The sequence below is a fragment of the Mytilus trossulus genome, chromosome 14 (assembly GCF_036588685.1).
Source record: "Mytilus trossulus isolate FHL-02 chromosome 14, PNRI_Mtr1.1.1.hap1, whole genome shotgun sequence".
NCBI lineage: Eukaryota > Metazoa > Mollusca > Bivalvia > Mytilida > Mytilidae > Mytilus > Mytilus trossulus.
In genome coordinates, this window is record NC_086386.1 from 13845901 (window position 1) to 13864717 (window position 18817).

Below are 18817 nucleotides of genomic sequence, written 5' to 3' on the forward strand. Positions count from 1 at the left end.
TACCTCTTAATTTAAGTGAAAATAGAAGGTCAATCATAATAAAACAAGTCGATGAGAAACAGAAAATACAAGTGATTCTGCGAGTTTCTGCTCACTGATGATACCCACGGCGCAACTGGATAATTTTAATAGTGTAAAATATGTAAGTGTTTGTTAAACAGATAGTTGTTGAGTGATGAATCTGAAAATGAATCAAATTGTAAAGCTGACTTATTTAAACCCTGAAACCACATTCCAGATATCCTTATGATGCAGTTCCTAACAAAGATAAGAAGAAAAATATTCATGAGACAGATAGATAGACATACAGACAGAGGAAAACAGTTTACCCCCATGAGACAGATGGAGAGACATACAGACAGAGGAAAACAGTTTACCCCCATGAGACAGATGGAGAGACATACAGACAGAGGAAAACAGTTTACCCCCATGAGTCAGATGGAGAGACATACAGACAGAGGAAAACAGTTTACCCCCATGAGTCAGATGGAGAGACATACAGACAGAGGAAAACAGTGTACCACAACTTTTTTTAAAGCTGGGTATAATTATATAAAACAATACATGATAATAATATAACAAGAAACATGATGGAAAGATAAATAGTCTACAAAACCCTGGATAGAAAATAAAAGTCTGATTAACACCACCCCTGGAAGTGATCTATAAGGGTAAACACTTCTGACATTTGATCATTAAGGCGTCTCACCTGCTGTGTGTTAAAATAATATAAATTTTGTGACATATAGACTTTGAATGACGTCAATGGAATCATGAATGGGATATAAAGTTTGTACTGATGCTCAAACCTTTAACATTTAATTAACTTGTTATATAACTAACATTTTATTGTCAAGGTATTTCATGGTAATTAACACTTAATTAATCAAATCGTTTCATAACCAACATTTAAAAAAAAAAAAATACCACAAGAGCGAAAACCTGCCATGTGCCAAAATTAAAAATAAAACAAGAATGTGTCCATAGTACACGGATGCCCCACTTGCACTATCATTTACATGTTCATTGGACTGTGAAATTGGGGTCAATACTTCAATTTGGCATTAAAATGAGAAAGATCAAATCATAGGGAACATGTGTCTAAGTTTCAAGTTGATTGGACTTCAACTTCATCAAAAACTACCTTGACCAAAAAACTTTAACCAAAACTTTAACCTGAGCGTCACACAAGAACAAGAATGTGTCCATAGGCATAGTACATGGATGCCCCACTCGCACTATCATTTTCTATGTTCAGTGGACCTTGAAATTGGGGGCAAAGCTCTTATTTGGCTTTAAAATTAGTAAGATCATATCATAGGGAACATGTATACTCATATTTTGATTGGACTTCAACGCCATCAACAAGAGTGCACACACTGAAATGTTTCGCCATTTTTCTAATCATTTATATTATGTTGATAGTCCTAAATATAAAGCTTTATTAAAACTGTCACATAAACTTAACATTAACAAAGAAAACTAAACCAATGAACCATGAAAATTAGGTCAAAGTCAGATGAACCATGCCAGGCAGGCATTAGCAGTTAACAATTCTTCCATACAATAAATATAGTTGACCTATTGCTTATAGTTTATGAAAAACAGACCAAAAGGCAAAACACAAAAACTTAACACTGAGCAATGATCTGTGAAAATGAGATCAAGGTCAAATAAAACCTGTAAGACTGACATATAGATCATAAAATATTTCCATACACCTAATATAGTTGACCTATTGCATATAGTATTAGAAAAAAAGACCAAAACCCAACTTTGACCACTGAACCATAAAAATGAGGTCAAGGTCAGATGACACCTTCCAACTAGACATTTTCACCTTACAATCATTCCATACACCAAATACAGTAGACCTATTGCATACAGTAAAAGAAAACAGACCAAAACACAAAAACTTAACTATAACCACTCAATCGGTCATGGTCAGATGGCACCTGCCAGTTGGACATGTATACCTTTTAATGCTTCCATACACCAAATATACTAGACCTATTGCTTATAGTATTTGAGATATGGACTTGACCACCAAAACTTAACCTTGTTCACTGATCCATGAAATGAGTTCGAGGACAAGTGAAAACTGTCTGATGGGCATGAGAACCTTGCAAGGTATGCACATACTACATATAGTTATCCTATTACTTATAATAAGGGAGAATTTAACATTACAAAGGCATCCATATACAAAGTATGAAGCATCCAGGTCTTCCACCTTCTAAAATATAAAGCTTTTAAGAAGTTAGGTAACGCTGCAACTGCCAGATAACTATCCCTATGTGTAGCTTTCTGTGACAAAAGCCACAGGTGCGACAAAAATACTTTGACCAAAATCTTGAAGCAGCAAAGATGGAGGAACAATTGTATGGATTGACAAATTGGATGCAGACAGGAAAACATAATGCCCCTAGGTGAGCCATTAAAATATCAGTAAGACATCTAGTTGGCTGATTGTACTGTATATATGAGCCATAACATAGAATTCCTTTATCAGTTAAGGAAATTTGCTTGTCATGTTTTGGGATTTTTGTCAGATTTTCAGAATCCTCTGGTTTAATCCATTTTAATGCTTTAAAAACATTTTGCCCATTGACCCCATTCTTCTTTTTATAAATCTTTTACATGTATTATGATTAACCATCTGTAAAAGTCTTATAGAATTTTAATTATTTTTTAATAGTTATTAAGAACTTTAACGTTTCAATGATAAAGCTATGAAAAGTCAAAAGAAAATATTTTCCCGCCAAAATATCAATGGCTTATATTTTGAAAACAAGCACACAAGCACATTGACCTAAATATTTTTTTGCTCTTTTAATTCCTTTATTAATCCCATATCAATATAAACTAGTGTTTTGAAAAGTTAATTATTTTGAAACTGAGAAGCAAACTTCCTTAAGTTTAGTTTTTTTTTTAAATCAAATGTTTAAGGATTACAAGTTCTCAATTATCACAGTAACAAGTCATAATAAAAAGATAAAAATCTAAAACCTTTGTCAATTATCTTTTTACTATAATTCTGGAACATATTATACATTGACTTGATGTTTAATTCCACCAGTTAGCTAAATCAAATTTTCTTTTGTCAGGAAACCATTTGTTCCAAAAATATTCCCATCTAAATATTTTTGTGAAAAAAACCCAATTAAAACTGGTATTAAAATTAAAACTAGAGGCTCTGAAGAGCCTGTATCGCTCACCTGACCAAACTTGGGTTTTTGAAATCATATAAAAACAGATAAAATTTGGCTACAAAGTAACAACACTTGCATAACTTGGCCAGCACCTCATAAGGAAAGGACTATTCATGCTATGTTTGATTTCATTCAATTCCATGGTTCTCTAAAAGAAGACTTTTGTAGGCATTTCCCATAGGGTCCTTTGTTAAACTAAGCCCCCACCCCCACCCCCTGCTGGCGGCCATCTCGGATGATGGATTGGCTACAAAGTAACAACACTTGTTCAGCACCTCATAAGAAACATTTATGCCATGTTTGGTGTCATTCCATTCAGTGGTTCTCTAGAAGTCATTTGTATGCATTTCCCATAGGGTCCTATGTTAAACTAAGTCCCCTGCTGGCCGCCATCTTGGATGATGGAACGGCTACAAAGTAACAACACTTGGTCAGCACCTCATAAGGAACATTCATGCCGTGTTTGGTTTCAATCCATTCAGTGGTTCTCTAGAAGAAATTCAAAATGTCGACGACGACGGATGACAGACGACCAATGACAGACAACAGAGCCAAGTGATGAGAAAAGCTCAATTGGCCCTTTGGGCCAGGTGAGCTAATAAGAAAATGGAAGTACCTCCTTTTGAAAAATAAATTAATTAGTAAGCATAATAATTCTCGTAAGCATTATTGATGCACAAGAATACTTACCTCTGAAGCCAGTTTTAAAACCTCTGTATTTTTACTTTTCTTTGCCATGGCTTGATACTGTAATCTTTGCATTAAATCTCCAACTGTACCTAGACCTGTTTTACCATCATCTGGAGAGAAAATAAGAAGTGCATAATGCCATAAAGACTCTAAGAGAGTTTGACAGAAAATCAGTCACTTGTTACAGCAGATTTCAGTGAGTATGTAGCTAATGGCAATATCTTTTGTTAGCTTGCTTGTTAGCTGAACTGTGAAGTCATTGCAAGGTTAGGTAAACTACCCTCCTTTAATAGTAGACTAGCCCAACAGATAACCAATCGATCTCTTTGTAGGACTAAGCTACTTTAAAAGGAGGGTAGTATACCTTACATAACAATGACTTCACAGTTCAGCTAACAAGCAAGCTAACCAAAGATATTGCCATTAGCTACATACTCACTGAAATCTGCGGTAAGGTGAACCTGTTGATCATTAAGTCTTTTCTATATCTTATATTATGCTTTGGAAAAAAAATATATCAAACTTGATGCTCCTCAGAGTCTGAATCCCTTACCTACCAAATCTTATTGCCCAAGATGTTGTTTACTTAGTCCCCTCACACAAGCCTCCTCTCAACATTTCTCTCACAGTGGAGAAAACCTTTTGAAAAACTGGCCAATAAGAATTTGAGATTGTATCTAAGGGCACTAAAAGTTTTTTATTTGATCAGAATCATGTGATGACTATATTTACAAGACCGACAATATTCATTCCTACAAAGTTTGGTTAAAATTAGCTAGGTATATTCCGACAGGATGATGTGAGACAGCTTTGGAATAATTCCAATCTCAACCTTTGTAACCCAACTCATTGTGCTAGCAGAAACATAACCCTAAAATAATTAGCTTGGTTTAAAATTTGAATATTGAAAGGTCTTGATTGGAGATATATGATATCACACTTGATGCAGTGTTAGATTTTATGAATATTTATATGTATATATCTATTTGTCCTATATCACTAAACGTCTTTTAACAATATATACCTGGGTCTCCTATTTTAACCTGGTATTTCTCTATATATCTGTACAATATCCCATAATTATCAAAGTTTATCTTCTCTTGTAATGATGTGTCACCAAATCTAAAAACATAAAAATCATTCTGAAATAGTGTACACAGATCCGTGCCTCAAATATTTTGAACAATTTTAGGTAAATGGTAAGAAAGTTCATGAAGAAAATGCAATGCAACAGTTTAAACAAGTTCGTTGATAGTAATGTGATACTCCGTAAAGCAATGTTTTGCAATCTTTTTTTTGAAAGAGGGCACCAACTTGTAAGATCTCTCAAAATGACTGAAATAAGGTGATTAAATTTCCTGATCCTTGGCAGCATCAGATATAAGCCTATTGTTTGATAACTTTTTCAGCTTTCTCTGAATATTAAATCAGCATCCTCAAGCACAAAGAACAAGAATGTGTCCTAAGTACATGGATGCCCCACTCGCACTATCATTTTAATTTGGCTTTAACATTAGAAAGATCATATCATAAGCAACAAGTGCAATTAGTTTCAAGTTGATTAGAATTCAGCTTCATCAAAAACTACCTTGACCAAAAACTTTAACCTGAAACTCCCACTTTCATTTTCTATGTTCAGTGGACCGTGAAATTGGGGTCAAAATTCTAGTTTCATCAAAAACTACCTGGACCAAAAACTTTAACCTGAAAGGGGGCAAACGGAAGCACGGACGAACGAACTGATGGACAAACAGACCAGAAAACATAATGCCCCTCAACTATCGTAGGTAGAGCATAAAAAAGTGTGGAAAACTGATATGCCAGACTGACTGACTATTGGACAGACGGACCCAAATGCAAACTAAAGTCCCCTTCGACTTCATTGATAGGAAACTGATTAAGCAACGACAATGAACGCAATAACTCTGCTAGGTTGATAAAACAAACCACTCAATTATTTCATTGTATAAATTGCCCATCTATTAACTGTTATATATCATACAAATTACTCTTTTTTCAGCTTATATAAGCTTGTCAATTGGGTTTTTCAAATTATGTGTGAAGGTAAATTTGAGAGATATATTAGTATTAGCACATAATTACTTCATACTAATGGATTGCATAACATCAATCTAAAACTAACAGATATGTAAGTCTAATCTATAATGAACTACTAGTCATTATTTCAACTTTGGTGGATATCATGTTTACTTATTTTCATATTGACAGCATACTCCCCTTACACATACACATGTAAGATATATATCTTATAAAGTGACACATTTATCATTATATAAATTGTATATGTATTATTTACATAGAACCAATTTAAACAATGAAACAGTAGAGTGAATCATACAGATAAATATCAAATAAGATGTATAAATTTTTGCTTACAGTTCTGTATCAAGATCCTATATTGTTTAAGGTGAATAGATGTAACAGATACTGTAGATTGAGAAATGTTGGTGTCTATTTCGTATCCAAGTTTTGAGACAAAATATTAAAATGCTGCATGAACATATTGCTATCAAGATTCAACATGTGAGCTTTAATTTTTCCCCTTCACACTTCTCAAAATGACAATAATATAGCAGTAATTTCTGAATAGTGGATGAAAATCTTTTAGTGTATATCATCTTGTAAAATTTGACCAGTCTGTTTTGGGATTTTTTTTATGAAAGCATAAAGCAAGCTCATTCTGGCCTAAAACAGAAGAACCTCCAACAAAGGGGCAATATTCATGTTGTTGTCATACAAAGTATAAATATAACCTCCTTTATGAACAGAATGTTAATCTGCCTTAAGTTTTATTATCAATAAACCATCTAAATGTTAAGGAGATGATTGTAAGGTGGAGTTTATGGAGTATAATTACCTCTCAGCTACAGTAGCTTGCTCATTTATACCAATATTGAAGAATACAGGTGTGATGTTTATATCTTTTCCTCTCTGCAGGGGGTCAGGTAATCTCTCAAATAATTCCTGCTTCACTGGCACAGTAACAATTAAACAATGTCTGGAAAAATTCATTAAAATATATCATTGACAATGATATTTACAGGTCATCCCATACTTGTTTCTAATACATTGCGTGTTAAAATTAAAAACCATTGAATTTTCCTAGTCACACTCAGTCTCAGGTAAATAATCTGTTATTTTGCCCTCATCTTAATGAGTTCTCAGATTGGTGAACATGGTAGGTGGTTGCTTTGAAACATCAGGCAAAACAAAACAGCATAATTTGTTGAACAAATACAAAAAGTTAAATTCATGGAATTTCTCTTCTTTAAGGACTAACCAAGAACAATAATTGCTATCAATGTTATTTGGACTCTGGTGAATAGTTGTCCTATTGGCAATCATACCCTATCTCCATAATTTCACAGGTAGAGAAAAACTTGCATTGACGTTACCAGTATAATACTTCAGGTCTCTAGTTTGGAGCTAGTTAAGATGTTTATAATAAATAAACATGCAAGACAAACCTATTTTTTTAAAGATGCATTTACCATTATTGACCATGGTTTCTGTCCACCCATTTATGCACCCCTTTGCACCTTGGGCTGATAAAATAGTCTTTTTTTATGATACAGGTCTAATATGAAAGTTACCTGGCATTTTCCATAATATGTTCTTGTATCATCCCATGACATCCATATAGGATTGTACACTTAAAAACCAAAGGTTTAATAGAAGTTGAGGGTTGATTCTTAGTCAATTGCTCTCTGATGGGGAGTTGTCTCATCTGCAATCATACCACATATTCTTATACTAAATGAAAGATTTCAATCTAGGTCACACTCATTTACTAAAAAGAGTCATATTGCTTCAAAAAAAAGATTTCTTATTATATTTTTTTCCCAGATGAAATGGATATTCAGGATGATGACAATAAAATGATGAATTATGCCAACATGTGCCTCTAAAAAGTGCGAACACTGATATAGTATCACTTTAATTATTAAGTCCAATGCAGTATAACAGCAGCATATGACATGAGTTGTCAGTTAATAACTAGACATTTACTATATTACTTCTTTATACATACCTTTGAAAATCTGGATTAGAACCATACTTTAATTTCCTGGAATTAATTAAACAGTGCAATTATTATTTTACAGAATATCAAAACATGATAATCTTAATCAACTTCTAATGTTACTAAATCTTATTTCACAGATTTTCACTACATACATAAACCCATTATAAGTAGTATGAATTCCTACACAGACCAACCAACTTTGAAATTGATGATGAAATATGGACATAATCTTTATAAGTGCATTTATTTGGAAATTTATTATACAAATCAAATTTAACAGAGTTTATGAATGAACATAAACACTGCCTTTCTATGACAAACCTGTCACATATACTTTTAGACTTTATTCACGTTGTGAGTGAATAGATCAAGTAAGCAGATCAACAAACTGCTTAAAATTTACCTTTTTAATAAACAAAAATAATTCTGCACTGAAACCATTTTTCTTTTAGTTATTATGATATTTTAGATTTCATCATCTCGTGCAAATGCTTTCACACAAAGCAGATACAAAAGGTTGATGCAGTTTTTATTGTTTTAGATATTTCACAAGAAATTAACATAGACCTATTATTGAAAGTGATATAAGCCATTTATTGTTTCGTGATAATGATGATATATTTGGACTCATATTTCCATATCAATTACCATGATTAACTAGTTCTGAGAATATGACTTCTTAATTTGGTACATAAACACATACTTATTTCTATGGTTAACCAAGTTTTCATAAATACCCTTACATAACTATTAGAACTGAGAGGATAAAAAGCAATTAACTCAAATTACTGAATAATAACAGTGTAAATCTATGCCATTATCAGCCAAGGAGCTTCACACTTCATCAAAATGACAATAACAACACAACATTATCATCATATATATATATACAATGTAATAATTATCACTTAATAATACTGAATTAGTTATAGGAGTATCATTAGCCTGATCAATTTTTAAGCCAATTATCGTTGCGTTCTAACAATAATATAAAGAAAGATAACTCTTGTCATCCTTACAAGAAAATTGTGAACAGTCTGAAATTTTTTTCATTAAATACCCATAACATGTCAAAACATCTTATAAGCTCTTTGAACATTTTAAAAATTTCTACTGTATAGCACAAGTTTAAACTTTTTAATTAACTAATAGTATGGTATATAATATTTTCTCGTTTCTTGTTTTATGTTGATTAGACTGCTGGTTTTCCTGTTTCGAATTGTTTTACACAAGTCATTTTGAAGCCCTTTGTAACATGCTGTTCAGTGTGAGCCAAGGCTTTGTGTTAAAGACAGAACCTTGACCTTTAATTGTTTACTTTCTATAAATTGTGACTTGGAAGGAGAGTTGACTCATTTGATACTCAGTCCACATCTTCTATTTCTATCTTAGCAAATGAACATTTCCAAATTTGAGTTAGCAGATCTACTTAGTCAGAGAAATAAAGTCTTACTTACCCATGAAGTGATAGAATAGGGCCTTCATCAGCCTGCTCTTCAACTTTGACTCTGAACACAACCTGGCTGAGATCGTCAACAGCAACCATCATGTCTTCTATCATACCATTCTCATCACTATGACAACTAAGTAAACCTTCAAACTGGACCAGCATACCGACCTGACATAGCTGGTTAAGGAAGTGTGTATCTGTAGTGTGTGTAGTTAACTTCGTCATAAAACCTGTTACTAAGGCAGTTACCTATCAACAAATAACAAGAAAATAAATACAACGATTTGTACAATAATAAAACGGTTATTTCTTGTTATACAGTTTTTTTTCAGGCATTGCTTTCACACATTTCATTTGTCAAGTGTTTATGTCATCTGAAGTACAAATGTCATGAAATTCCTTTCAAGGGCTGATTTTGTTCAATGATGATTTGAATATTTAACAAAATAGTTTGGCCTTGCAACATGCCTTTGAGCAAATCTCATGTCAGTAAACTTACGTTGCTTTGTTTGTATTTTAAACTGTCTGTCATTTCTCTGGTACATTTCCTTAAAATTGAATTTTATATTCAAGAAAAAGAGTGACATTTGACAGTGTAATTTCAAATAGTTAACCATTTAATGGCTAGACTGGAGAAACATTTTTGTATCACATATATGTTATTACAATGTTATTATAATGTAGATGACTTACCGCATGAGAAAAACAAACATCTCTTCTGTACTTTATTGTATAGTTCAACTTAGAATGACCTTTATTTTCCTGACAGAAAAAGATATATATATATATTTAACAATTACAAATGCAACTAGTAACCTAAAAGTAACTGAAGTCTGAAGAAAAAAATCTTAAGATGACTGGTAAAAAAATGCTAGAAAGCAAGAAAAGCAAAGCAATTAAAAAGGTAAAGGTTGCCTCACCAAATTTTGAACATGATCTGTGTATTGTAGTAATAAGCACTGTGTATAAGTTTTATAACATTTGGTTGAGGCGAACTTAATTAAGAAAATGGAAACAACAGATCTAATATTTTTTGTGTTTATAAAGGAGCATAACTCATGAATGGGAGCAAAGACACCACCCAATTCCAAACTTGATCTGTGATTTGTGGAAATATGCATTTTGTATAAGTTTTATAATATTTGGTTAAGGCAACCTAAAGTGGAAGAACAGAAACCAATTTTTGGGGACATACAGATGTACAGGAAGGACAGAAATTAGGTAACGCAATTCCTCAACACCAAGCACAGGGACAAAGTCATTCTCTATCTTTCTTCCTAGCTTGAAACATTTAGAAATGATTTACATTTGACATTGCAAGTTTCATTTGTTTGATTGAGAACTGAAAGAAGAGCATCATATCAGAATGACAGATTTTCTCACACATGTGTCAGTCTTAACTTTTAACCCCGCCACATACTTTATGTTGCTGTCCTAAGTCAGGTGCCTGTATAGTTCAGTGGTTTTTGATGGTTCATGTCTGTCATATTTATTTTTCCTTAATTGTTTTGTTATTAATTTAAAGGGGCACTGGCTACAAGATATATAAAAAATCTAAAGGTAGATTTTTTTTTGTTCAATCAGTAATGAAAGTGAAATAGTGAAATAACAATTCGCTTTTTGCAGCCAAAAAGGTTCAATTTTGTCAAATTACGCTAAGAAACATTGATAATTAGTAATTCACTTGCAAGTGAACTAGTCGACATCTTTCAATCTGTATTCATGTGAACTTCAATTTAACCACTAGTTAGAGATTGACAACACATGCATTGTACGTGTACTGGTTATTTAAAGAAAAAGAATGTCAACTATGAAAGTGAAACTACGGTACATCATTTGATTACTAATTCGATGCACTTAAATCATTCTTATACAGTTAAAAGCAATGAGAAACATCTATTTTTAATCTATAAAATAACATCAAATAGACCTATAAAAATCCAATTGTGTTGGTTTAATCTATTCATATCTTTATTTATTTTAACATCGCTTATATGGTCATCTGAGGTCAAATAGATAGTTAATTAGATGGCGTCTGGACTAAAATACACACGAAACAAACCTATATATTATCTACCCTATGCTCTGTAAACTGTTTATTTTGGACTTTTGATAGTTTGGATACATGTTTTACATTGTTAGAAATCAAATATGAGAATTTGAGTCAAATTGGTGACCATGAAATATTCTTCTCCTTTTCTAAAATGCATCTTTTGGTAAAAGTCAGTTAAATGAAAAATTTGAACCCCTTCAAACATGAAATAAATGTAACTGCTTATATATTAGACCATTATTAGTCTAATAAAATATTCTTCTAGGACAATCCATCAGTACTTTTTCTTTTGAGAGCCTTATTAATATGCCATAGTAGGATATGAATCTTGTATAAATGACTTAGTCTGACTACGGCTAATTTGAGGGGTCAGTGGTCTGAGGGGTCCTGATCCCGAATTCCCCGGGTTAAAAACATTAAATTTCAAGATGCAGAATTTAAAGAAATTCATATCCTGAAATCCTGAAATCGAAAAATATCCCCTAAGGATCAATCCCCAAATCCCCAGCTTAAAAACACCAGATCCTGACGTCCCGAAAAAGGTCCAGCCTCCCTCAAATCTCTACCCTACTTTCATTTTTGCCAAATCACTACTTTCACTTTCAACAATGAATCATTTATGGGCATTATGTTTTCTAGTCTGTGAATCTGTACGTTCATTCGTACATTCGTTTGCCCGTCCATTTGTCCCGCTTCAGGTGAAATTTTTGGTCGAGGTACTTTTTGATGAAGTTGAAATCCAATCAACTCCAAACTTAGTAAATATAGTGCAGATGTGGCATACATAGTACAATGGACACAGTCATCCTTGTTTTATTTATTAGAATATATATATGCAACTGGTATAACCCTTAAATAGTAAACATTTCAAAGAAAACAGTAGACAGAATACAGAGATTTTCTATATATCAAAGTGGTATAATCGTAGTTGGCATGTAGATAAACGCAAAAAGTAATTGTCCTCTCTAAGGAGGTATAATAGTTTTGGTTCTTGCGATCTAAACACCACGATATGGAGAACGCTCTGATTGGCTCATTTATTTTTCATTTTTGTTGTCTATCATACGATTAGTTGTTTCGAACCAGAAGTCTTATCTATGACTAAAAGTCAGTCTAAAGACAGAATCAATATAGGGACACCTTTTTTGTTGTTTTTCTAAAAAGATAACTCAATCTGAATAATCAGAAGAATGAATGACAAAGGCGACTATGCATGTTACCTATAGAACACAGAGGCATAATGATTAATTTATCGGGGAAGGAAGAGAAGTGACACATAAAATGAGGTCTTTATATAATACTAATTTTACACAGAGACTAATAATGACAGTACTGCTTACCATAATATTAAGAAATGTCATAAAAGACACAGCTTTATTCTGTAACACGGCCACAAAATTCTTCAGTTTAGCTACGTCTTGTGATATAGACTCCAACCATTTTGTTTTATCGATGGACTTCAAACTTTCTATCAATGATGTTAAACAAACACAAGCTGCTTCAGTATTTACTCGGCTTAATTCCTAAAAGTAAATAAGTAAATTTAGTTATAAGTCCTGCAGATTCCTTTTAATCTTTGGGGTAATCTTTTTGATGGTACAGGCAAGTAGGCTTATTTGACACTTTTGCTAATGAGAGGGAGCAGGTATATTTCAATACAGATGTATGATATTTGGTATAAAACCTCAAAGTAGGTGAAAAGTGAAGTGAATACCAATTCAGTGTTTTTACTGAAAGACTCTTTCTGTCCAGTCTTAAAAACATATCATTTAGGCAAAAGAAAATTTTGAACTCTTATAAATTTCCTGGGGAACTGTATGTATAACTCTAAGACGTTTTTAGGTAATTATGTTGTAGGGTTATTGTATCAATGAAGTAAACATAACATTCCCTTTTATTAATGAAATAAGACGACCAACAGATAAGGTCATATTATAATAATATTTCAACTGAACATATACGCCACTTATAAGAGGTTACTGTATGGTTGAAGCACTGAATACATATTTCATCCTAGAATTTAAGTTTTTAATGAGAAAAAATAATGTAAGAAAAGCAAAATAATTATTCTGATATCATTACCCAAGGTTCCATAGAAGGATTCTTTTTAAAGTTAGTGCCACTGAGATTTTCTGTAGAAGATTCCATGTCAAGATCTGTAAAACTTTCTGTCAATTCATTTTTAGACATTTCTAAAGTTTTTTGGTATAGAACTTCCTCTCTGACTGCATTATACAGTTCTTCTGAACCCTGTAGTAACTTATTATCACATACATTAACTAACTCTTTCACATGTTCTGTTATGTGTTCCGCTATCGACTTCATTTCACTAAATGCTCCGTTAGTCGCACTACCACATAGTCTCTGACAATCATGTTCTACTTTCACTTTCAGTTTGTATATACTATTAATTAATTGACATGCTTTGTCTAGTTTTGTGTTTTTACTAAGTGTCCCATCGGCACTGTAGAATTCCTTCTGATGTTGTAATAATTTCATAAGACCACCATGTTTGTATTTTTGTGCATAAGCTGTGAAAGCTCCTACTGTTACTATATCATACCAAGAGGCTGAAAATTAAAACAATTATAAGACATAAGAATGTACATTCCGAGAGGCTGAAAATAATATAAGAGAGAAAATCTTTTTGAAATCTCAACCAACATATTTATATGCTACAAAATACCTATCAAAATCAAATCATTACTTTTATCCGGTCCTACTAAAAAGCGCTTGGGAAAAGAAAAAGCGCCTGAGGGAAAGGAAAAGCTCCGGGGAAGAAAAATTAGCGCCCGAGAGAATAAAATAATATTTTATAACAGATAAAAAAATTTTTTTTATAACAAATAAAAAAAAATTCATTGCTTGTTTTGTAAATAATCAGTGCCAAAGGTCAAATATTTTCGCAACTGCATGGTGACACTTTTTTATGCAAATGTTGATCTAGATTTATTATATCTTTTTATATAACTAAAACTGTTTCAATGGCTATGCTTATCAGGATTTTAATGCTTAGTTTTAAATTTAAGACTTGTTTTTGTGCTTTACTACAAATGTTTATTTTCTGAATTTGCAAATTACTTGTCTAAAATTAAAAACAAATCAATGTGCATAACTTATTTCATCGACACAAAGTTGTCTCATGCCAATAAAATATTTATATATTTTCCCCTGGCGCCTTTTCTTTTCCCTGGTCGCTATTTTTTCTTCCCCAGGCGCTTTTTCTTCACCCGGGCGCATTTTAGTAGGACCCCTTTTATCATTTATTTTGATAGAATGGAAATTTTTAAATAAATGTGAGTGATTTGTATATAATACAAGAAAGCTTGTGAAAAGGAGCTCTTAATATAATTAAATCTTGTGCTGTATATATATATATATATATGCAATGAAAATTACGGATGGGTGGACAAAGTGAAAGGATGGACATTGAAGTGAATGGTAATTTACTTTTTACTCCTTAGACTCTCTTAAAGAGTGTTATGTGCATAGGGGCTAGTTTGCTTTGTATGTTTTATATCTTTGTTTCAATGTATGCCTATGCTGGGAAAATTGTTAAATAATTCTTTAATTTTAATTTCAAATTAATTTGTTTAATTATATTTAATGGCTACTATCATGACTATATTTTGATTTACAGATAATTAAGAAAATGCTTTGTCAGTTTTATATTCTTTTAATACATAATTTGATTCTTTCTCCAAATATGACATTAATGTGAATATTAGAATAAAATTATACTGATTATGACTCTGTGTCCCACTCACATTCAGGAGTTATGTGTATATATCTATGAAAATTATAAAGCAAGTGGTAATAATTAAGTTTTATTGCATATATAATTCATTAATAGACAAAACATCTTAAATTTTAAACAATGGTCGAAATTATATCATATGTAGCATTTGGGGTCTCAATTTCTAAATTGTCTAAGTAGAACATCTACAATTGTCACTAGTCTCACTAATTTGTGAGTTTGAACCCAACAAATATGCCAAGATATGTTTAACTCCAATCTGATTGACAAGGGTTGCAAGTTTTCTTGCCAAATATTGATGTGTCTTAAAGGGCGTATGACATTTGCGCTGATTTTGAAAATTTTCATTCTTTCATTTGTGCCGATTTCATTTTTTCATTTGCGCTGATTTTATATTTTTTCCTAATTGGATTTACAGGTAAGTTACAGGTAAGTTCATACATTTACATTGGCCGAGCACAGAGTATAAAGACAAGTCAAGTGACATTGCAATTTGAAAATGGCTATCCCAATGTTTGGGGTTACTATTCCTTTCCCTAAATGAAATCGATGACTGCTTCACGTTTGACATTGTCTGACGCTCCGCTCCTTTTGATGACAAATTTCATACATTTGTAGACAACGTACAAGTGCTCATTCCATAACGGTTAACCAATTTGTGATGGCGTCCATAAAATTAACGAAGGGATTATTTCAACTTCACCATGGCCATGTGGAACTCTTAGTTTAATAGCTCCCTTGAGAGAAAATGTGAACTCTAAAAATGCCCCCACCAGTACGTACATTGTATGCCAGAAAAAGAAAAGATGGCCTTCTTTATCGACAATTACGCCAAATATAGAAGAGACAAAATCATAAGAAAGGAAAAATTATATTAGATGCGTTGCCTACTATACATACTTGGCAAAAACAGATTTATGATTTGAATGATTCCGTTTTTATGGATTTGAATGCTGTACATATATTTTTAATTCGTCATTTTAGTATAAACAATTTGAAAGTGCTTTTATCTTAGGTTTTTACTTCTTGATTTAAAACAGGAAACACCAGTTATATATGCATGTTATGATTGACAATTCATAACATATGTACAACTGGCTAACGGAAGAGGTCTTTAATGATAAATGAAAATAACATTACTGGGATGGAGAGTTGTCTCATTGGCACTCATACCACATCTTCTTATATCATTTCACCTGTAATTTACCTGTTATTTTCCTGTAAAAAAATCGGCGCAAATGAAAAAAAAGAACGGCGCAAATGAAATAAAAAATTGGCGCAAATGAAATGCAGATTGGCGCAAATGCAAAACGCCGGTTTTCAAAGCTTCTTCCACAAATATCAAATGGCCCCCAAGGGACTGAAAGTTGCATTAAACAACAAAGAAACAAACACCTTGGAATAATATATTGAGCCCAAAAAATGTTTTATGCACATTATAATTTGTTACTGCTTTTTTTGTTTGTTATATAATTAGTAAAGTCATTTTATAAAAGCCAACTTTCCAACAGGTGATGGGACACACAGTAAATGTATTCAAGATGCAACCTGCTCAATTGCTTTATTTTGAGGTGGGCATTTAGGTGTAGGAATATTTCAGATTCAAAATGTATCTTTAAAGTGAAAATTTATGTGCAGTTTCAATTTAGAATATCCCTATATCAATCAAAATAAAGTACATGAATATTTTCTACCGTCCACATTACGATTTTTAATGGGGTAAAGTGTCAAATGAGCAATGATTGAAAATTAGAATCAGCATTCCAATTAAAAACATAGAATCATTGAAACACACTATTTTTCGTTAATTTTGAATTCAGTTAAACAAAAAACATTCTTACTCCACTCTTGTTAAATTAACCGAAATGGTAGAAAATATTCAGAATATTTATTGACCCTTCTATGATTTGAATAAGAGATTTTATTTCTTAGTACAGGAAGTTTGGACATATTGATGCTGTTTGGATGGATGAGATCTGATTATTTATATGGCAGATGTTATATACTTACTCCTCTCAGTGTGAAAGAAATGGGGATGTCCTAAATAGAATATACCTTGCTGATTATATTATAACTAACATCCTAAAGCTTCATGTACTACTACAAACTAAATTACACAATATTAAAAAGGTTCAGTCATATTTTGAATGACCTACTAAGACACCACAATATAAATATAGTAGTTTGACCAGTGCCTAAACCTACATCTTTTAAGATGAAAAAAAAAATATCGACAAAAAATGACTGAACACATTATTAAGTTTTTATCTAATATACATCATTTTATTACTGCTATTTTAGCATATGGATATCCTAGAACTTAAAAATGAAAATACTGTTGTCAAAATTCAAATTGTGTTGTTTTTCCAGGTTCTTACTTGTATCATTGAGTTCATTAATGACCGTCATTCTCTGTAAGTGTAGATTCAGGGGAGCAAACTCCAGGTCTTTGTCACCTTTCTTAATACTAGGCTTGAAGCTAGGACCTGTAACAGTATAATGAAGAGAATAAAGCCTAGAAATTTAAACACTATATTTTATACAATATTTCTGTAAGATCAGTTTGAGGAATTAAATATGCTTATCTATTTATGTGACTCTTAATCAAAATATATTCATAACAAGAGTGCACACGCTGAAATGTCTCGTCTTCTTTATTAATCATTGATATTATGTTGATAGTCCTTAATATAAAGCTTTACATGAACCAAGATAACTAACCATTGACCAATGAACCAAGAAAATGAGATCAAGGTCAGATGAACCATGCCAGGCAGACATGTACAGCTAACAATTCTTCCAATATAGTTGACCTATTGCTTATAGTTTAAGAAAAACAAACAAAAACACAAAAAGTCAACAATGAGCAATGAACCATGAAAATGAGGTTATGGTCAAATAAAACCTGCGCTACTGACATACAGATCATAAACTATTTCTATACACCAAATATATAGTTGATTTATGGCATATAGTACTAGATAAAAACACCAAATCTCAAGAACCTTACTTTGACCACTGAACCATGAAAATGAGGTCAAGGTCAGATGACATCTGCCCGCTAGACATGTACACCTTACAATCATTCCATACAACAATTATAGTAGACCTATTTTATAAAGTATGAGAAAAACAGACCAAAACACAAAAATCTAACTATAACCACTGAACAATGAAAATGAGGTCAAGGTCAGATGACACTTGCCAGTTCGACATGTACACCTAACAGTCCTTCCATACACCGAATATACTAGACCTATTGCTTATAGTATCTTAGATATCGACTTGACTACCAAAACTTAACCTTGGTCACTGATCCATGAAATGAGGTCGAGGTCAAGTGAAAACTGTCTGACGGGCATGAGGACCTTGCAAGGTATGCACATATCAAATATAGTTATCCTATTACTTATAATAAGAGAGAATTTAACATTACAAAAAATTTGAACTTTTTTTTCAAGTGGTCACTGAACCATGAAAATGAGGTCAAGGACATTGGACATGTGACTGACAGAAACTTAGTGACATGAAGCATCTATATACAAAGTATGAAGCATCCAGGTCTTCCACCTTCTAAAATATAAAGCTTTAAAGAAGTTAGCTAGTGCAC

At 32.3% G+C, this 18817-nt stretch overlaps 1 protein-coding gene across 8 annotated transcripts in view; it reads right to left on the reverse strand.

Annotated features, from left to right (window-relative positions):
* The window catches only part of LOC134697119 (inositol polyphosphate-4-phosphatase type I A-like), a 60496-nt gene that overhangs the window by 16987 nt on the left and 24692 nt on the right, over window positions 1-18817 (reverse strand). For all 8 annotated transcript variants that reach the window (XM_063559167.1, XM_063559170.1, XM_063559165.1 and 5 more), the window contains 9 exons: window positions 17586-17693; window positions 13533-14020; window positions 12791-12973; window positions 10091-10159; window positions 9405-9646; window positions 7954-7989; window positions 6781-6921; window positions 4927-5024; window positions 3903-4012 (listed from right to left, as the gene is read on the reverse strand). In XM_063559167.1, coding sequence (XP_063415237.1) covers window positions 3903-4012; window positions 4927-5024; window positions 6781-6921; window positions 7954-7989; window positions 9405-9646; window positions 10091-10159; window positions 12791-12973; window positions 13533-14020; window positions 17586-17693 — 1475 coding nt within the window. The remainder of the gene's footprint in view (window positions 1-3902; window positions 4013-4926; window positions 5025-6780; window positions 6922-7953; window positions 7990-9404; window positions 9647-10090; window positions 10160-12790; window positions 12974-13532; window positions 14021-17585; window positions 17694-18817) is intronic.